Genomic DNA, 22,295 nt, shown 5'->3' with positions numbered 1-22,295 from the left:
ACATTTCCACTCTAACATTATAATGGTGTTACATATTTGTCATATAAATGGTATTGTAGTGCTGATATTAATCATAACTTCAATAACCTGCATTTCACATTTTCCCCTTTTTGTCCTGCATAAGTAAATGTGTTTGGTTCACAACCCTAATTTTCCCAGGGCCACCCCCTCCTGCTGAAAGTTAAAAGTCACAGACCCTGACAATGACTGTAGAGACTGCTCCAGCCCTCTGTGTGTGTGTTGTGTTACAGGGTGTGTAGAGCAGCTGGAATGTAAGCAGCTGGAGCGTGGGCTACAGTCTTTGGTGGCCAATGTGTGTGTGTGTGTGTGTGTGTGTGTGTTATGTATACATTTTATATATAGCTGAAGGGGTTCCCTCTCAGTTGAAAATACATTGAGCTCTCCTCAGGAGAGAGGATTTTTTTTATTTACTTATTTTTTACAAAAGAAGGCAGATTTAAACACAAAGGCAAGCTTCTGTCTTTTCTTGCAAAGTTTAGTACTTCAAAAGTTAACTTCTGAAAAACTGCAGATGGGTGGATAAAACATATCCTTGGACAACATGCAGCAGCCCTTATCTCTCCATCTGCATCTCCTACTTATTGCTTACATCCTTTGGATTCCCTTGTTGCATCTTTGTACTGGGTCCGCTCCATTAGGTAAGGATTTTGGTACTTTTTAATTGTTTGACAGTAATTTGGGGGATACAGTGATAATGAATGTTATAAACTGAGACACATAACCTGTTTACTTATACTTTTGAGCAACATCTACAGTGATAGAGATAGAATTTTAAAGAGTATTCAAAATAGAATGGAAATGGTATTAAAATAAACAATTAACAAGCTAATTTGAAAGTTCACCAAGTGAAAGTGATGTTGTGGACCCTGAAGTATGCTTACCAGGCATAGTATTTACTATATATGTGGGATTTTTTGTTTTTGTAATTCAAAATAGAGAAAATACAACCCTTCTGAAAATGCTTACTCTGTATTAGAAAATGTCAAGTACTCATAACTTGTCTCATTAAAGGAAAATATGTAAAAAACAACAACCCATAAATTAAGAAAAGTATTTAAAAACAGAATCCATTCCTCCAGGGAGAGAAGTTTGTGCTATATATCAGATAAATGTTATAGTTCAGTTAATTACACATATAACAATATACATTTACATAATGCCTGGCAATAGTGCTCATAAGTAAATTTTGAAGTATTGTACATATTAAATGCAAGCTTTGTTTAATGCTGGCATAATATTCCCAATAAGAGGTTACAGATTTTACATACTTTATTTATTCAGTTTTATTAATCTAGTATAGTAATTAATCTACTGTAGCAATATAAACTATGCAATGAAAATCATGTCAGCCATTATTGAGCTAATAGTGTCTGTCAAATGGAGTATAAAATAATGGGAAAGCCTGAGGCTCAGAACCAAACATTGAGTGTAGTTGTATGCCTATCCCATGTGCAATACTGGTAGCAATCGCCCGTTGCTGAAAATATATCACAATATTTTATACAGTTTAATTCAGCTAGACTTTCTGATGGTTTAAAAAAGTGATTATCAGCCAGTGATCATCAGCTGTATAAAGATAAAACAATTTAAAGCTCTCATCATTTCAATATCAAAGGGTCACCTAGTAAGGTTTGCAGGACTAAACCCAAGGCAAATGACCTTATCTTCTTTATCTTCCAACAATGCTTCTAGTTTCTAAAATCTTTTGAAGGGTTGCCAGTTTTATGGAGTGTAGCAGCTACTTACCTGATAGAAAAGGCTTTTTCATCAACAGGAAATGACCTTTTAACTCCTGGTAACAAATCAACTGCTTTTCCATTTTTAGTTTTGTTATTATGGTAATATGCACAGACATACTTGTTAAACTGGGAATACAAACCAAAAATTAAGAAATTGTTTGCTGTACTTTAGATACAGAGGGTCTTATGTTTTTGTTTTTCCTGTGAACTCCAAATAAATGAAATTGCTCAAAAAAATGTACATTCTTTTCTGACAGATTGTGCTGTGACATTATAATGATATTAACAAAGCCATATGCTGTTTACTGTTATACTCTGAATATAACAAATCTATTAATTCCATAAGGATTTCTCTGTTGATAAGGAAAGTCTGACCAAATAGCTCTCTGCAGCTGCCTCGTTAAGAAAAATAAAAAGTCTTTTACAGAGCAAGGAAGATCTCTCTTTCTCATTTTCTTCACGAATGGAGAAGCCAGTAGTGATTAAGGATACACTCATTATTCTTGTGCTTTACATGGTCCCCTGTGACTGAGAAACATGAAAGGGTTACCCACAGTGTTTGTAGCTGAGCTGAAGCAGTTTTTAAAAATAAAGCACGAGATGCAATAATAACAGCAACTGTGACTCATAGGGGTGGGAGGGTTGACGCTATCCAGAGCTTTTCAAACTTTTCTCAGATAAGACTCTGTAAGTCAGTTAAGCAAAAGAAAGAGTAACTTTTCTCAAAAATACCTCTTTAACAATTTAACTTTAAAATATCCAGCTATTTGTAGCATTGGCATCAAGATGAAGGTTTTTTTCCCCTCTAGGAGCTTTTCATGCAATAGGGAGTTTGAAAAGTTTGGAAATGTTATATGAGCTTCATGCAAAGTTATAAACATGCACCAAAGTTCATGAAATAAGAGTTAAGTTGTGGTAAGTGAATTGTACAGTACCAAATATATATTACTTAAAAAAAATGAAGATAGTGAGTCTTGTATGTGTGTATGGGGGCTGGGAGGAGGAAGAAAGATATGGGGGAAATGAGGAGTAGGTGGAATGGATACCAGAGAATAGGAAGTGCAGCAGGGAGAAGAAATTTGATTTGCAAAAGAAAGGAACAGTGTCACCACGCCCTAAAGAAACAATTTATGAAGGCAAATGAGACCAATCTAGCATGTGAAAAGCTACTTGTTCTCGCTGCTAATCCCCCAGACTCTAGTCTTCCTCTCACTGAAACAGTGAAAACCAAACATAGCAGCATGTAATCTGCACTATGCACATTAACAACTAAAGCAACCCCAAGAGCCTATTTTGTGACTTTTTTCCTACTGTTAGATTAGATAGGATGAAAATGTATAACCAGCTATACACTTCCATGCTTCTGGGCAAAAGCCAACTAATTTCTAACTGCTTGGAGCTAGGAAGAAAGTGTCCCCATGGGCATGTCAGTTCATAATAGTCCATTATGGAGTTTTTACATCTTTCTCTTAAGCATCTGGTACTAGCCTTTGTTGGAGATAGGATACCAGACTGAGTAGAGCATTGGTCTGATCAGGTGTTACAGTTCCTAACCCCCTGTGTTCTTGTTCTTATAATCAAATATGGTTTTACAGATCAAATTCTGCTCTCATTTTAAGCTGTTGTAAATGTAGCGTAACATCACTGATTTCAGTGGAATTAGTCAAGTTACACTGTTACAGCTGAAAGTGTAATTTGACCTTTTGTAATTGTTATGGCCTGAGCACATAGTGATGCCTATTGTTAAGGTTGCAGAATGATTTCCATTTGCTGATAACTTTTTTGATATTTTCCTTTCTGAAATTTGGCATGGTTGTTCACAGTACACTTTTGGGTTTTTTTGAGTAAGCCAAAATAGTGCAGCTGTTTTTGAGAATGAAGAGGGTGAAAAAAATGTACTTTTCCATTATAAAGTATTTTGTGACATTTTTGAACAACTTTAGAATGTCAGTGGGGGATCCTAGAAATTTGAAATTTGGCAGAAAGACAGTCCTTGACTCACAGATGTGCCTTTTGAAGCTCTGATGAAAATGTGTTGTGACCTGTGAGAGTTATAGAGATTTACAATATGTATTTGGTGCAAGAGCACTGGATTTTGCAATGTGATCTCTTAATGGTCTGCCAATGTTCTCTTGGTTCTGCACAGGTGTAGGTAGTTTGAAATTCTTAGGCAGCTATTTGTTACTATATTAAAGTAGCACATAGCGATCCCAATCAAGATTAGGGCCTTGTAGCGGCATGGATGGAGCAGTGCTCCCTTGTGGACCTTTCTCCACAGCGGTGGGTTTGCACAGGGGAAGGAAGCACTGAGGCAGTATGTTGTATGCAGAAGGATAATGGCTGAAGGGATAGATAAAACTCATAATTTGGGGGTTGGTGTCCTTCATGACATGGAGCCAAAGTAGCGGGGCGTGGTCAGTAACTAAGGTGAAATGACTGCCCAGAAGATAGTATTGGAGTGAGTCCATAACCCACTTCACTGCCTATGCCTCTTTTATGACTACAGAAGAGGCCCTCTCCCTTGAGAATAATTTTCAGCTAAGATAGAGGAGGAGGTGTTCATCACCTTCCATCCCCTGAGATAAGGTGGCCCCTAATCCTGCATCGGAGGCATTGATTTGTAGCAGGAATTCCCTGGTGAAGTTGAAACTATATGACTGGTTCTCAGCAGAGATGGGACTTAAGGGTTTGAAAGGTGTCTTGACAAGCATTGGTCCACTGGATCTTTTTTTGGGCTATTGTTTTTAAGGAGATCCCTAAAAGGGGCCACAATAGTCAAGAAGCTGAGAATAAATTGTTGTTAGTATCCTAAGAACTGTATACCTTTTTCTTTAGAGTTGGCATAGGCATGACTGGAGGGCTGGATCTTATCCACCATGGGTCACAGCTTCCCTTTCCCCAGATGTACCAAGGTAGATTGTCTCATTTTTGTCCAGTTGGCATTTAGTAGGGGTTTGCCACAGAGGGGAAAGTAACTTAAGGGATTTACCAGTATACCGGTGTCCTGAGCAGGGGGTGGGGCCTCGACTGGAAAGGGCGGTGCCTCAACTGGAAGAGGTGGGGCCTTGGGAGCCCTGGGCCCTTTAAATCACTGCTGGAGCTCCGGGGCTGCGGCAGCGGGGCTCTGGCAGAAGTTTAAAGGGCCCGGGCCTTGGACAGATATTCTCTAAATGAGTCCTCAATTGCTTGCAATTCTAGCATCTAATGAAGCTCTTGCTTTATGGTTTCTCTTATTCTCTGGGGAAGGGGATCATTAATTTTCTCTGACTCATTGTCCAGGTTCAGTCTTGGAGTAATGAGAAATTAAAGGGTTCATCTAGGTTGCATAGAAAACACCATGGAGAAGACAGTAATCAATTGCTGGGCCTGGACCATTTGTTCTGGAGTGAGGTTGCTTCTGATTTTCACCATCCCAGGCTTTGAGGTTCTAGTGGTCTGTGGGTCCAATTCAGACTTTGGTGGCTATGGGGCTATAAACAGGCTCTCCCAAGCCTTCCACAGCTTTACAAGATTCATGAGGTAAATTTGTTGGCGTTTACATCTGTTTGTCTGCTGGACATTGTAATTCACAGGCCTCACTCATCGTATCATCTCATAAGCCCCCTGCCAGCAGGCCAAGAGCTTCAGTTCAGCACTGGGAAGTAATAAGAGAAACTGATCCTCAGGTTGAACCCCCTGAAGGTGGGCCCCTTTATTGAAGGCTGCTTTCTGGATGCTCTGGGCACATAGGCGTTTCTCCTTGGAGAATAGGCCTAAAGCGTCGAGCTTTTCCTGAAGGTCAAGAATGTGCTACACCACATTATCCACTCCAGGTGACTGTTCCTTCTACATTTCCCTTATGAGGTCCAAAATCCCTTGTGGCTGTCTCCCATATAATAGCTTGAATTGTAAAAAGTCAATGGAGGATTGTGGCATGCCTCTCATTGCAAACAGAAGGGAAGGGAGTAATTGGTCCCAATGTCGGATATTCATAGTGATAAACTTTCTTAGCATATTCTTTAGGGTCCCATTAAACCATTCCACCAGCTTGTCTGTTTGGGGATGGTAGCCGGTGTTTGGAAGGTCTTTATTTTCAACAGCCAACATAGTCGCTTCATTGTCTGGGACACAAAGTTTGTTCCCTCGTCTGTTATAATGTGGTGCCCAGTCTGGGCAAAGATTTTCATCAGTTCAGAAATAACTGCTTTGGTATTCATTTACACAGGGATATGACCTTATGATAATGGTTGACATAGTCCGCAAGTAACAAAATATACTGGTAACCCGCAGCACTCTTTTCAAGAGGGGCGATTATGTCCATCCCAATATGATTGAAGGGTATGCTCTCCAGTGGGAGGGGAACCAGTGAAGTTTTCTCCTTTGGCTGAGGTGCTGTGAGCTAGCCCTCAGGGCAGTAGGCAAAAAAATTGGGGATGTCCTTTTACATTCCAGGCCAAAAAAATCAGACTAGAATTCGAGCCAGTGTTTTCTCCATCTTGAGGTGCTTCATTAAATGTATGCTGTGGGCCAGCCAAATGACCTTCCTCTGATGGTCTCTGGACACCAGAAGCTGGTTTCAGGTTTCCTCAGTCTGGAGGTCTTTCTCGAGGTGATACAGATGATCACTCTGAATGTCAAAATGAGGGAAGACTTTAGCTTATTGAGGTTCCACCATTTCCGCATTGAAAACTGTCACTTGGATATAGGCCTGGCTCAGCATGTCATCAGCTCTCTGCTCTTCAATGAAGTTGGATAATTTTGTTAGGATCTCTGACTTGGGTAAGGAAAGGGTCTTCAAGTCAGAGTTTTCAGAGGATACTTTACAAGGTATACTTTGTACAAAAATTATTACAACAGTGTGTAGGGTATGCACACAGGTACATTCTGTCACAACATGCACAGGGTTTCACATTCCCACCGTAGAATGTGTGCATCATAGAAGAATGGTGCCTGGGGATGATCCAAGATTGGGATCACAGAGGGATCATGCCAAAATATTCTGAGTCCCTGAGACCCACCACTTCTGTCCCGTTCACCTTTACAAAGCTAGTCAACTTCACAAGCTTTGGTTGTTCAGCTCAGGCTCCCGCAATCCAGATTTTCCCAAAGCTGCCCTCCATGAAGGAGTAATCTTGGGACTAGTGCCCAAGGTGGCCACTTGAAAAAGCAAATGACCTGGGTTCCTGTCTTCATCTTCATCTGAGCCATCTCCAACATGAATCTCATAGTTTTTCGGCAATCATGCAGGACTGCTCCGAAAGGATACCGTTCCTCCCAGAAATCTTGTGGAGTGTCTCTTACAAGATGTCCAGAGTGTCGAAGATGGCTGCTTTGACCTGCATATAATCTCAGACAGTGACAGGGTCTAAAACAGAGGTGGACCACATCTGGCCCGTGGGACCGTCCTGCCCGGCCCTTGATCTCCCCGCCAGGGATCCCAGCCCTTGGCCCCTCCCCTGCTGTCCCACCTCCCCGCAGCCATGCTGCTGCACAGGCAGGGCTCAGAGCAGTGCACTTCTGCCCAGCAGAGCAGCAATGTGTCTAGCTCCGGCCGGGCAGCACGGGTGCCAGACGTGCTGCTCTGAGCAGCATGGTAAGGGGGCTGGGGCTGGGGAATTAGATAAGGCGCAGGAGGTCCCGGGGGCCAGTCAGGGGACAGGGAGCAGTTGGATGGGGCGGAGGTTCTGTGGGGGGGCAGTCAGGGGACGGGGAATGGGGGCAATGGGGGTTGGATAAGCATGGGAGTCCCAGGGGGCCTGTCAGGGGTGGGGTTGTGGATAGGGGTCAGGAGATGGGGAACAAGGGGGTTGGATAGGTGTGGGGTCCTGGGGGGCCTGTCAGGGGGCAAGGGTGTGGCTAGGGGTCGGGGCAGTCAGGGGACTAGGAGCAGGGGGGTTGGATGAGGGTGGGGTCCCGGGGAGGCGGTTAGGGCTGGGAGGGGGTGGTCAGGGGACAAGGAGCGGGGGGGGGTTGGATGGGTTGGTGGTTCTGATGGGAGCAGTCAGGGGGTGGGAAGTGGGAGGGAGTGGATAGGGGGTGGGGGCCAGGCTCTTCCTTCTCCAACAGGCACAGCCTTCCCTAACTGGCACTCCATACAGCAGTGGTCCCCAACATGGTGCCTGCGGGCACCATGGCGCCCGCCGGGGCATTTATGTGCGCCCGCCTAGTGCCCAGCAGGGGAGAGAAGCCGCAGCCCTGCACCTGCTGGGGACAGAGAACTCCAGGGCTGCAGGCTGTGGGCGCTGCTGTTCTCTGTCCCTGGCAGGCACGAGGCCGCAGTTTAAGCTGGAGAGAAACCGCGGCCCCGTGCCTGCCGGGGACAGAGAACTCCGGGGCTGCAGGCTTCATTCTATGTTAAAGTAACACTAATAAATATATTTGGACCAGCAGTTCAACAATGTTTAACTTTTTAAAAATAAATAAGATGAAAACTGTTTATGATATTTATTTGGTAAAAACTCCTTAATTTTTCTTACAGGTAGATAAAAAAGAGCAAATTCACATGGTAAGGTGAAAGAGTAATTGCCGAATAATTTAATTAATACCTTTTACATGTAAAATTACCCTTTTTATCTTATGGATTCATATATTATGTATATTAAATATGATGTTTTTCATGTTATTTAATGTACAAATACAAAATAAGCCTTGAAAAATTGTTGGTGCCCGCCACACTCTTCTGAAAATATGAATGTGCTACTGGCCACAAAAAGGTTGGGGACCACTGCCATACAGTTTTGCAACCCCAATGTGGCCCTCGGGTCTCTAAAACAAAAAACAAAGTCAACTCAATACTGGGCCATTCCCAGTCTGCAAGTGGGGTGTCCCTGCCCTGTCCTTTGGCCTTAGTTCACATGCAGTCTCTTAACTGAGTGTTGCTCTCTCCTGAGGTCTAACTACTCCTCCCCAGTGGCTACTCCGGCTAACACGCCCATCTCTCTGCCAGCAAAGCTTCCTTCAGGCAGAGGCAGAGCTCCATCCTCATCCCTGGCCAATCAGCCCTGACCTGAGCCAGGTTCACTCCTTTTATTCCCCCTCCAAGCTGTGCATTGGCTATAGGGTGGGGCTAGTTGGGCCCATAGACTCTCCTAACCCCTTCTTTGCTGTTGTGAAGCCTCTCTGCCCCATCACAGGCTCCATTTTGCAAAGCACTGTTCATACTTAGCATAAGAGAGTATTTTGTTGTTCCTGTTATTGCTGCATTAGGTAAAATCATGGCTCAGTTAAAATCACTGGCAAAACTCCCATTGACTTCAATGGAGCCAGGATTTCACCCTTGTTTTTTCATACTTATCTTCAGACCTGATCTAAAGCCTATTGAACTACACAGGAATACTCCTGCTGGCTTTATTTGGCTTTGGATCTGTCTCTTTTCTATATCTTTCGTACCACATCACCTGGGTTGTTATCTATTCAGATTTCACAAATGAAGCAAAGTCAAGCCTAGTCTGACCTTGAATGGAAGTCTTCCAGTGAAAACCAAGGATGTTCTGAGAAGCATGTTTTATTCTTGATTGAGTTTGGGCTCTATTCCTTTAAAAATAAAGTGAGCTCTGACCTTGGGATGCAAAGCACTATTGACTGTAGGTTTTATATTGCCACCTGACAAAGGGCTAGTAAAGTTCCCCCTTCTTCCGTAGAGACTGGGCCATGGGTGGTCAGATCTAATGATTATAATCAGGAGCATGGACCCAAGGTGCTAAGCCAAAGATCAGAGCCAGAGTCAGGATTCAAGCCAAAAGTAGTTCTGCTTCTGGGAAAATTCCACTCCTTTAAATCCCAGCCCCTTGGAGAAAAGTTGGATAAAACTAGTTCTAGCTTCAGCTAACCCGTTGTCCTAAGGTGCTCCTATTTTAATGGGCAACCATCAAGGTTTAACGACTCTCCCTTGTCCTTGATTTGGGAGAAATGTGAGACAGCCCTGACAGCAGACAAGGGATTCCTCATATACTGAGACTTCAATGATACAACAATTTCATAAAATCCTAAAATTCATAAATTGTACATATATTCCCCAAATTGTCACCCCATCCATCATCATAACATCTTTCAGACTAATTAGGTTGGTAATATCAAAACTGTAGTGGACTTCATGGATTCTCTGTTTTTCTCTGGTTATCGAAGGTTCTACTTGGGGTAGAGCTTCATTTGGGCAGGGGGATGGGGCGGGGACAAGGAAGATGGGGCAATTGTGTATTTAATTCTGGTTTTGCATAATTTTCTATAGATGATCAGACTTTAGATTTGTCTATTCTCCTCTACAGGTGCATTTAACTAGGAATGCCTCATTTTTGGCTTGTAGCTGGGACATGATCCACAGTTTAAATGAACCTTATTATCAACTCTAACTTGAGAGAATATATTACTGATGAAGTGAGTTAAGGTTCAGATCAAGTCCAAATTCAGCTGAATTTGAATATTGACCTTGATCTGATCATTGTGTGTGCTGCATTGTGTGGTTTGACTATACAAAAGGCTATTTTTATTCATGGTGAAATGTGAGGAACTACATCAGGTAGAGGAATAACTATCATCTTGCCTTGAAACTGCAGTAAAACCACTTTTGTGCATGAAACTTTTTACAGTTCGGGTTTTTTTAAAAAAGATCTTTGTATGTTTAGCTCTTGGGAGATTTGTTTAATTATTATATACTCATTGCTTCTTTCTGACACATATTACTTTGATTATTCTGACACCTATTATGCTGATTGCTGTATTCATAGTCCATGGCATCCATTGGGAACGATGAGGGAATACATTTAGCGTTGCAGGAAAAATTGATTGCCGCATATGTTCAAGAAAATATAATAATGTACTGTATTCTTTCTGCTGTTTTTATAATTGATCGATTGGTGAGTTTATTACTCCCTTATTTTGTTCATATAACAACTTCCATGAGTTAGATAACAATTTATCTGCATGCTTCAATGGTATGATGCATCTCCCATGGTGATAGGAGCATTTTACGACTCAGCTGTCTCTTGACAACTTGGTGTGTTGACAGTTTCAGAAAATAGTCCCTCATCAACTTAAACATCTCATCAACTTAAATGCTCCTGCTCTACTTCTCATGAACTAGAAGATAACATAAGTTGACTTCTTATTTATGTGCTACAAATGTTTATATTAGATAGGGGAGTTGGATAAGGGGCGGGAGGTTCTGGGAGGCAGTCAGGGTACAGGAAGCAGAGGGTGGTTGGATGGGGCCTATCAGAAAGACCATCCACAATATTCAGGAAAAAATGTTGAACATGTTGTGAATGTGGCACTCTAACCTATATCCTGTGTATGGCACCCACTTTGGGTTTCTAATAATCTAATAATCTTTTGTTGAAGTTTGCATCTCTGGGCATCCAGAGTACTATAGGAAGAACAAAGAGAGTAAAGATATAGTCACGTTCTTGCTTAGTAACATAACGAAATATTAATTTAGTTATTAACAACTAAAAGGATCTGGGAAATGCAAATCCATTATTAGTACCAGACAGTCCTGGGTGAGACAAATCTCTCATCCCTTCTCTTGGTCAAGTGACCAGGTATCTGATTTGCATTGACCTTTCAAAGATTATTTCAGAAATACCTCATATTCATGATATTTGGAAAATCCTCCTTCCTCCAGTTACTTGTTCTATAACCAACTATGGTTGTTCTGTAAAAATTAGTTGACTGTGACACAACCTCTCTCCAATAACATAACACAGATAATTTGATTCATCGGGACTACTGTATCATCAGTTCTGTCCTCTTAATGGATTTTTAAAAAAGCATCTTTTGTACTGTTCCTGCATTACTTGTTAAGATTAACATGGACAACAAAGACACAGACAGGAAGAAGCCTAATTAATAATTTACTTTAATTTTGTAAGAAGAAAAAAGAAAATGTGAACAAGGCTGTTTATTTCCTAACCCAATTATTGATGACTCATCTTTCTTTTTACTGTGTTGGTATGTGGAGACTTCATTTTATAAATGCATAATAAGCAGCAATAAATCTAAAGGTAAAAGAAAGCTTTTCTTGATGGTTATGTCAGACTGGTCTTTTCTTTTCCCTTATGTAGCTTTCTTATAAACTATGCTCCCACCTATTTATATAAAGATCTATTTGTTTTGGCTGAAATTTTCAAAATAAAATAGAAATAATACCTAGCTTTTCACCTAGGTTCTCAAAGTGCTTTACAAAGAAGGTCATTGTTATTATCTTCATTTTACAGATGGGGAAAATAGCTTATGGGAGTTAGGCACCCAAATCCCATTAAATTCCAATAGGGTTTGGGCTCTTAAGGATCCTTTGAAAATTCCTGCCTTCACTGTATATATAGGAAGCCTCTAATTTTAAATATTTTTCCAGTCCTGGCCTTATCATGACTCTGAGGACTTTCCCCCTTTTAATACCCAGCTTGACAATCCTTTGCCTAGACATGTCGTTTTAACTGCTTCTCCCAGTCAAATCTCTGATGAGCAACACTGAATCCTTTTCATGATGAAGGCTGTTGTAGTTTGTGTTATTCCAAGATATGAATAAAGGATTATGAGGTAACAGGAGAATATTATTGGGTCAATACAATGCATCCTTTCTTACATTGCAAGACAAGAGGCCAGAGACCTCTGGCATCTGAAAGCACTCAGCCTTTGGCCTCTTACATACACAATCTCTCTCCCAAAAGAATTTCACCACCACTCTTCTTTGTCATTGTAATTCCCTTGCAGTGTAAATAGCTTTGACATTAATGGCCTTCACCTCTTCTTTCTTTTTCTCTTCTTCTTGGTGACAATAAAAATTGACATTCTAGTTATGAAAATCATCCACCGGCTTCAGTTATTCTTACTACAACATATTCTCCATTCTTAATTAACATTTCTTGTTCGGTTTTCTGATTACCTATACTCCTTGCATGGGTGTGTAGACACGTTAGCTCATTAATATACTTCTGACAATATTATTCATCTTCTGTTTCAAAACAACTCCATCTTCTGTCTTAGGGCTGAGCTTGCAGAGTGCCTACTGAGAATGCCAAGCAACCTCATTAAATGACAGAAAGAATTAGGATGGGGCGGGGGAGGACCAGGAAATCCAGACCTGTTAAGCCTTTTGCAAATCAGAAAGATTCTAGATGCAGAAGCTTTCATAACACAAAACAACTCCAACTCAGGAAATCTTTTGCAGCTCAGAAAGACACTACAGAAACCAGATGCTCTATAGTGTTTGTAAATACAAACCTTGGTGGAAAAAAAACAACAAAACTTTATTTTCTGCTTTTTTAAAGATCCTCACATCAGAGGGCTTTATTTTGTTTTCTTTAATGGGTCTGGAAATTTTTCATTGGTGGCTAATCATGGACTTTGTGAAGAATCTTTGGGTAATTGTTCATCTATAGATCTTGGATTTAAATCCCTGCAGCTGGTCAGAGAGTGGAAGTTTGTTTGTTCCTGCTTCAGACAGAGGTCCTGATTTTGCAAAACCTTATGCATGTGCTTAACTTTTACATATGTGAATAGTCGCATTGCCTTCACTGGAACTAGTCACATGCATGAAATTAGGCACTTGTGTGAGTATTTGCAAGATTGCCACCAGATAATGTAGATGGTTGCACGTGTACAGCATCCCAGAATGCATCAGTCTGTGGCATCAATGATACTATTAGTCTCATGCACTGTTGGTACCAGTTGCTATTGAATCATATGCATGGAAAGGACTCAGAAAATGAGGGCACTCACGTAGCATGTATGGTCCTGTACAAAGCTATCCATTGCCTTGGATTTTTTTTTTCTGAAATTGATCAGAAATGTGTTGATTCTAAGTCCAGAAGGGACTATTGTAATAATCTTCACAGAACAGAACGTTGGACTTCCCTGAATTAATTGGTACTTTCACTCTAGTGGCTAGATGGTTTTTTGTTTTTAAGAAGAAATAAGTGGGCTAAAGGGGTGTGGGAGTGGTACTCCAGGCCAACAATGGCATTACCTGTTTCTGAGTCACTGACAACTCAGAAGCAAATTATCTTGAATGGTTATTGATCAATGTTCTAACAGTTCAAGCACAAGACAGGATACTAGTTGGTGTCTGCTACAGATCACCAAATCACACTATAGAACAGGATTTCCTTAAGTATCTACCTATAATGTGTAGGGGAGGAAACTGTGATACAAGGGGGCATTTCAATCTCAGTGACATATGCTGGAAGAATGGGGAACAATTGTTGTTTCTGCCCATACACACAGTATTAATCTGGGATTCATGTGAGTCAAGTGAGCAGGGTTTGGCCTTTGACTCTTCCCTCCAAGTCAGTACTGAAGCCATGACTGCTGAGGCTGCAGGATTTTAGATGAGGAGGAAGGACAAGATTCTGGCTACATATGGTTTTTTGAACTGTTTTCAAGAGCATGAGTTTATTCCTGCCTATAATTTCAACTTCATTTCCTATCCTAAACCATTCTTTAGTATTGAAATGTGCTGTTAAACAGCTGCTGTGTTTTTCCATTTCTGGTAGAAATTATCCTTCCATATAGTTTGTGTGCATTCTTGCATCCATTGGTATGAAAGGCACTATATATATTCAAGATCAATGTCCTAAGGATTTTTATTAACTTTAAAATATACACATTGAGCGAAAACACATATGCCAATTTTACTTACCCTTCTGAAACAAGAAATGATGAAGCACTGAAGAATATGCATTTACCTGGATGGTATGGAGAACCTAAAAGACAACCTAATAGAGAACAGGTAGGTCTTTTCCATCTTTCATTTCAGAGTAAATTGAGGCTAGCATCTCTGTAAAAATTGACCTCTCCTAGGAAAGGTTATGCCTAGGAAAGGTTATCCCCAAGCCTGGATAAAATCCTGGAATAAGTAATTTTTTAGTTTAATTTGTGCTGGTTAACTTGTTCTTATTACACCTCTACCCCGATATAACGCTGTCCTTGGGAGCCAAAAAATCTTGCCGTGTTATAGGTGAAACTGCGTTATATCAAACTTGCTTTGATCCGCTGGAGTGCGCAGCCCCCGCCCCCTCCCCCCCCGGAGCACTGCTTTACCGCGTTATATCCTAATTCGCGTTATATCGGGTCGCGTTATATCGGGGTAGAGGTGTACTTTTTTAAAGTCAAATTGGCCATTGACAGTGTAATTCAAATGGAAATTTTGCTTTAGCTCAGTTCTAGATATTAATGATATAATAAAGGAGAGAGATTATAGTTGCTCTGTCTATACAGCTTAATAATACTGGGTCAAATTCATCCCAGGATAAATCCAGTTAGGTCACTGGAGTTACACTAGGGATGAACTAGATCCTTTCTCTGAAAGTGTATCAAACAATACTTTTTCATTCCCTGGGAAGATATCCTTTCACATATCCTTTGATACATCTCTTATCACCTCATACAAAATGTTTTATAAACTTTATAGGCAGAAATTTGGAACAAATTCTGTGAAATACCAGTTTATAATTCCATAAATTATAAACATCTCAAGTATGCAGTGAGTTCTCACAAAAAGAAAATTCATGACTGTCCTGTTTTGGCCTAGCTGAAAAATTAAATTCGCAGATTGAAGTTGATACAGCAACAGATGTTCTATTACTGATTACTCAACCAAAAGAGCTAAATGTCTTAGTTTTCCTTGGGCTAAAATTTCAAAGTCATATTTAGAATTTAACAGTAGAAGGCAATCTTGTCAGAACTAGAATGTACATAACAACTATTCTGAATTTTTTTTTACACTGCCCTTCTACAATATCATAATTTTAAGTACAGCTCAATTCTTGACTATATCTGGAAAAATTGCTTATATTTTGATTTTTGAAAGTCAAATTGTCACCAAAGCTAGGTAATTTGAAAAGTAGGGTATTTCACTACTAAGAAAAAAATTGGGATTATATAGACACCACTGCTCCTCTTCTCTGGTGACCCCTTCTGCTCTTTTCTGAGAGTGGAAAAGTGAAAACAAAAAGTTATCTGATGTCTGAACCCTAGATAATACTGCTGGAAGATTTTATTAGTTTCACTTTGTTGCTAGCACACAATGCAAAAATCAGAAAAAAATATGCCAGCATACTGTACCAATGTATATTTGTTCATTTGAAAACTTGGTGAGACAGAAAAGGTATTAGCAAACTAAAATCACTAGAATTCAGAAAATTAGTAGTATAGAATAGTATATGTAGTTTCCTCGAGGTGTTGAAGCCTTTTAATTAATGTAGGGAACAAAGCACAACTGTAGATTGATTGATGATTGCAATTGTAATATTATTTATTGGGGTGCAACATGCACTTGTCACAGATAACGGATTCTTTTTCAGGTGGCTATTTAGAGTTAATTAAGAAGATAAAATTGATAAAACACACATAGAAACTTGGGCTGTAGTTACTACAGACAAATAGAGTTGAAGTCATAGGAAAACATACATAAGAATAAGATAAATACAGCAAAGGGGGGTCCTGTATTGTTTATACTTACAAACTTGATTTGCGCATACTTACAACATTATGGAGACCATTCAGAACAAAGACAGATAGAAAAGTAAGTGAAAGGAGGCCACGATTCACTTTACACCATCTCAGGGACTCAATGAACCTAAAAAGAGAGAACTATATTAGATTCCTTATACCCCTTCTTTATGTAAATTATCATGTACGCAAACATATTTGATCAATTTCTGGCTGTAACAAGATTAATACTTCCCATTAGCCATGCATGGCATTCTGCCTTTCCATAACTATGCCTTTAATCATGAATATTAATAAACTACATCGCACATTTCTTAATAGTTCCTATCTGTTATCGCAGTCCATCTGCCTAGTTAACAGATTGCTAAAGCCCCCCAAAACTTCCTTCTTGTAGAATGCTGTGGTGCACAGTACTTTTTGTGCTTACTTGGTTGTCTCTTGAAATGAGAGGGCAGAATTTGTGACTTGGAATTATCTGCTTGGGCTTACTAGCTTTTAGCTTAATTATGTGTATTGTCCGACTTGCTGTTACAACTTTCATAACTTCCATTAAGTATGCTTAAGTAAAGGAATTATAAATTACCCCAAACTATAAGCCCTCCAAGATCACGTCAGGGGTCAATGGTCAATAGTGCTGACCAACTGCAATCATTCCTTTATGTTTCACATACCACTTCAAATTTACAATAAATCTGCAGAAGCTTCAAATTGAAACTTTTTGTCTTACCAACGTGGGGGATCAGGGCTGGGGCAGCGGGCTGGGGCGTGGGGGGAGGCTCGGGGGTGCAAGCTCTGAGTGGCACTTACTTCAAGTGGCTCCCAGAAGCAGTGGCATGTCCCTTCTCTGGCTCTTATACAAAGGCACGGCCAGGCGGCTCTGCGTGCTGCCCCATCTGCAGGCACCCCTCTGCAGCTCCCATTGGAACAGCTCCCAGAGCAGGGCCATGCTGCAGCTTCCAGGAGCTGCGGGGCTGAGCTGCGTGGTCCAGCCCCCGACCCAGCGCCTCCGCCAGAGTGTACCCAAGCTGCTGGTGTGGCTTGCGGGCCGGCTTAAAACAGCTTGCAGGCTGGATCCAGCCCATGGGCCATAGTTTGCTCACCCCTGGTCTAGAAGGAATGCCACAGACTTGCAAAAAGCTAAGAAATCAAGGTTAATAAGATTCAGGAATTAAGTTTTAGGGATCACTGCAAACAGCTATCATTCTGGCATATGGAACAAAAATTACTTTCAATATCCATTCCATACTGCTGCTTATCTGTTTGCCCCTTGCTCACACTGATTAATGGGGCATTTAGTTGCAAGGATTAGTCTGTAGAATAGTACATAATTTCAAAATGGAGATTTTTCTTCTATACATATGTTCACATTTTATCATATGCACTTTCTTGTATTAGTAAAGATTATGATTAACGAGTCCACTGGAAGCCTTCCGCTAACAGTTGTCCTTTTCCTGAAACTGTACATCATATGGGTCTGGCAGTATGAGAGCTCAGTAGCATGTTTTAAGATTTTAAACCAATTTCATTCCACCTTTCTTTAAATAATAATAATCATAGCACTGAGAATGAGATACATCTAATATTTCATTTTGCACCATTCGATACCTTGTTCAAACATCTGATTTTTATACTAGTACCAAAAACATGCTGCTGGTATCCTGAATACTAAGACATTTTGTTCCATTCCATCTGTATGTCTCCATTGATTTCACTGGAGTTGTACAAGGAAAACAGAGTGTAGAATTTGGCATATTTTTTTCACTTTCCCAGCCTCCCATGATAATCTAAGGCTCAGAAATGAACATTCTAATTAAAATATTTGAGCCTGGCATCACAGATATATGAAATTCATACTGCATATTGTCCCACTGCTTCCCCCAAATCAATTTATTGAAAAATACTTCTCATGATATGAGTACATAGATCGTTGAGGTGAGCAGAGAGGAGATAAGGTTTCTTTTCTTTTGAATAGTAGCAGGATTTATCCCAGTTTGATAAGTTCTGGAGTGACTATATCATACAGGAGAAACAACCTGCGTTTTTATGAAGCTAGTTTCTTTTATATTTCTGCAGCTGACCCAAACACACATTTTTTTTTAAGTGTGAGACAACTACTGCTTGCCTTACTTCCACAAAAAGTCAATTGGCCACATTAAAGTCAATAAGAATACTCGCAGGAGAAAGGCAAGCAGAGTTTTCCCTTATAACAAGATTAATAAAATAGCAAAAATATGTTCTTTATCACCATAATTCACTCCTCCTTTGGTTTTTATGGTTTTCAATGAGCAAAACAATCCATCATACTTGAACTTCATGTACATCTCTGAAGCTAACAGCTAGCACAAGTCAATTTTTAATTAAGATATTTTTATAAAACCTACCATTTATTTGTTCATTTGGGAATAGACTTTGAACAGCATGTCATCTATATAATTTATGTAAATTCAAGTGACCCTTAAATCAGAAATCTGACTGAATTTCACAGTGAAACATAAAAATAACCTGTGACATCATTGAGCACCCAGAATAGCTTGAAGTGTGATAAACAATGGAAAATTTCAGCATTGTTACAAGCCAGTGTGATCTTAACCTTTTAAATAAATTACCCATTCTATTTAGAATGCCTGTATAAGGTCATGGATTTGGAGCAGAAAGAAAACAGGTTTGACAGGTTCAATTATTTATAATATAGATTAAAATATTTTCATCTAAAACATTCTAAAGACGGTAATCAACCCTCACTCCAAAATTATGGGTTTCGGTGGTGTCGCCCTGATTCTGGATTTGTCCTCAGTTAGGTCCCCATCCTATTCCCACTGAAGTCAATGGCAAGACTCCTATTGGCATTAATGAAGGCAGGATCTGCAGGGAGGGGTGAAAGGAGGTGCCAGCTGTACAGAGGAGCTGTTGGTTAGTCCTTGGCAGCATTAACTCCTAGTGGCAATTTCCAGTGGTTTGAGGAAAACCTACTGTGCAAAGTGTCTACCCCCTGGCATTCCCTTGTAGTGTTACCATGGCGGTGGCTCCAGACTCCCAAGGAGTCATGTCACCAAGCCAGTGATCTCCTGCTTTACGATCCTGGGGGGGGGGAAGAGGAGTATTATCCCTTCATTTTACTATTCTTTGCTCTCCTGTGCATGCCTAAGCAGAGTCTCCCCCAGACTCCTCCTGTCTAACTAGGCCATGTCAGTTTTTATGTCTTTTCTTTAGCTGTCTGATGCCACTCAGCCTTAAAACCTCCTTCTTCTTCCCAGCTGTTCCTAACCTTTCCTCTCTCCTTCATGGTGGCCATTTCAGCCCTCTCTAGTTGCTATCCATCCACACACACACACAGCTGTCTAGGTCTTTCCTCATCTGCTGTGAACGATTCTTGTTTCCTCTTCGGCTCAGTGCATGGATCTCATACACACATGTATGGATATTATGCTATTATGTTTAGAATATGAAGGAAAGGAGAGTGGCATAAGGGAGGAGGATGGTCTTGTAGGTAAAGCATGGGATTGGGAGTCAGGAGATTTTTAGTTATATTCCTTACTCTACTACTGAGTGCTGTGTGAACTCAGACCAGTCACTTAACCTCCGTGCCTCAGTTTTCCTGCATGTAAAATGGGGATAATATTATTACCTATATCATAGTCTAAATGTATTAATGCCTATAAAACACTTGGGGCTACAGACAGGTGTTACTGAAGTGCAAATTGTTATTGTTAGTCAGATTCCAAAATAATTTCTGTGCTTCTCTTCCTCTTTCTGACTGCAACAGACCCAGACCTGTCTAGCCTCCCTGTGTACCTGTGACCCTTCTTCCATCTCATAAGAATTTATACTGAAAACAAGCAGGGAACAGGAGACTTGATTAGCATCATTGGAAACTTTGCTGGAAGTTGATTGCATTGTAGGGCAGTATAGCATCCTGAGTTTAGGGATAGGGGCTGACATGGTCCTGAAACCTCTTCTTCTCTGCTAACCTGTACAATTCCCTGCTTCTTATCACTACTCGTGGCCTCTTGTCTGTCTGAGATGCTTCAATTGTCTCTTGTCTCAATATACACAGTAACATGTACAAGCTGTGCTTTATTTAATTTGTATTGCTTAAATTTCAGATACCCTTCTCCACGTTAAAAAGGGAAAAAACAATTCACTAACAAATCTCTCTCTCTCTTTATACTTCCCATAATAATCTCTGCACATGGTACCTATGAAATTCCAGAATAAGAAATAAGAGCTTTCATTACACATTCACAAAGTCCTCCAAAGACCAGAGGAAGAACAGACTATAAACACAATAAATCCAGTTTAATTTATTCATAGTAGGAGTCTATGGATCAGACTGTTTACACTCCAGAATATTTATTATAAGATGGTGGGTGAATAAATCCTAAACAAAAATTCTGTGATTGATGTTAAAAACTATTATCAATTGTTATTTTAACAATTTATCAAGAAGTAAAATGTTATAAACATATTAGGTGGCCTTTAGCCATTAAATCAAACCTGTGAGAAGTAATGGCAAGGCTAGAAAGAGAAAATATTTCAAAACTTTTAGAAGTTCCCTGGTCTCCTGAATGTTCCCATTTAACTACCTCAACTGAAGTTGTGATGAAATATGTTTCTGAAATAAATGTGTGTGTATGTAATTCTTATTAGCTCATTTCCATCTTCAGTATCTGAAAAATTACAAGGTATTAAATCCTAAAAAAGGAAGGATTGGAGGTGTGATGGCCAAGCAAAGATAACTGGAAGCCTCCTGCCTGAGCAGGCCATAAGGAGGCAGAATGCCTCAGGCAGGGCTAGGTCCTGACTGAATGTGCTGGGAAGAAGCATGTGTAAGAGGAAACTTCCTGTGCTCACTTAGCCCCATTCCTAGGGCACCTCTGCAGGACCAGCCACCACTTAGTTCTTTGTTTATAAATTAAAGCTCACAGGAACCAGGACCATGCTACAGCTCTGGTCTTAACTGGAAAATAAAGAGGACTTGCCTGATTTACTCTCACTTATGCTAGCCTAAATCCAAGGTAGCACCAATGACTTTTGATTGATTATTAATGTTTGGCATAGCCCTATATCATGCAGCTACCATTTCTATGTGAACAAGACTAAAAAAGTTAGTCAGCGACAATGCCCCCCGCCAAATATACAATAGACAGCCCCAAAGACACTCAATTGCTGTGTCACATTCCATTGAAGCTACTACAGACAAGAGACAAATTCACAGCAGGAAAAGAGGTTCTAACCAGGGTTTTGGAGCTGTGCTCCGGCTCCGCTCCAGCTCCAGGCAAAAACCTGCAGCTCCACTGCTCCGGAGCTGCTCTGCGCTCCAGCTCCGGGCTCCGCTCCAAAGCCCTGGTAACTCTCAGCTACAAAGGAGAAACTCAGTAAAGATCAGTCTTTTGAGGTAATTACTATCCCCAGTCTGCTACTATTGAGCACCTTCCTATTTAAAACCTCTGTGACACACGTTCATGAAAGAGAAATAGACCTGCAGAGCCTCACACAGTAAAGCAATGTAAACTCTAGGCCCACTTTTCAGCCTCCCTTTCACAGTTATGATTGCCTCGCACTGTTTGCTGTAATCAGGCAAAACGATACTTTCAGACTCTGGAAGTTATGTTCATATTTACAGTAAATCTGCTGATGTAATCCTCCTGCTAAAGACTGCTCAGTCCCATGTAGAGTGTGGGCTATGGGGAGATGATGGGCTACAATACACCTGAGAAGGAAATCCTTCTCCAGCACCAGTGTTATGTGATTACAGAAATCTCTCAACACTTGTAGGAATTCCCAGGCCAATGATATTTTCATCTGACTTGTCTTTCTGGCTGCCCATTTGAGCCCTTGTGAAATATTCCAGAGATGTCGAGCCAGATGCAGACAGATCTGGTTCCTGGCTGAAAGAAGCTTGCAAAATTGATGTTGAATCTTTTCACGGTCCTGTCTTTTTTTCTAGGCATACCAGAGATTCTTCCTTTCCCAAGGAGAGATAAAGTGTTGAACCTGACTGTTAAGAACAGATAGCAAGAGCGGTTAAAAACCAGCCCAATAAATCACACACAATGCCACTAAGATCCATTTATACTGACCTACTCCCCTCACCTGCCTCTGCACTTTAGC

General features: G+C 40.5%; 1 protein-coding gene across 1 annotated transcript in view; it reads left to right on the top strand.

Moving 5' to 3' along the window:
* Nucleotides 1-562: 562 nt before the first annotated feature.
* The window catches only part of LOC123378771 (von Willebrand factor D and EGF domain-containing protein-like), a 258,695-nt gene continuing 236,962 nt past the window's right edge, over nucleotides 563-22,295 (top strand). Inside the window, exon 1 of the mRNA XM_045032909.1 lies at nucleotides 563-659. Coding sequence (XP_044888844.1) covers nucleotides 563-659 — 97 coding nt within the window. The remainder of the gene's footprint in view (nucleotides 660-22,295) is intronic.

This window comes from Mauremys mutica, chromosome 10 (assembly GCF_020497125.1).
Source record: "Mauremys mutica isolate MM-2020 ecotype Southern chromosome 10, ASM2049712v1, whole genome shotgun sequence".
Taxonomy (NCBI): Eukaryota; Metazoa; Chordata; order Testudines; family Geoemydidae; genus Mauremys; species Mauremys mutica.
Note: the sequence above shows the minus strand (reverse complement) of the source record. Positions and strands in the feature narration are given on the sequence as shown.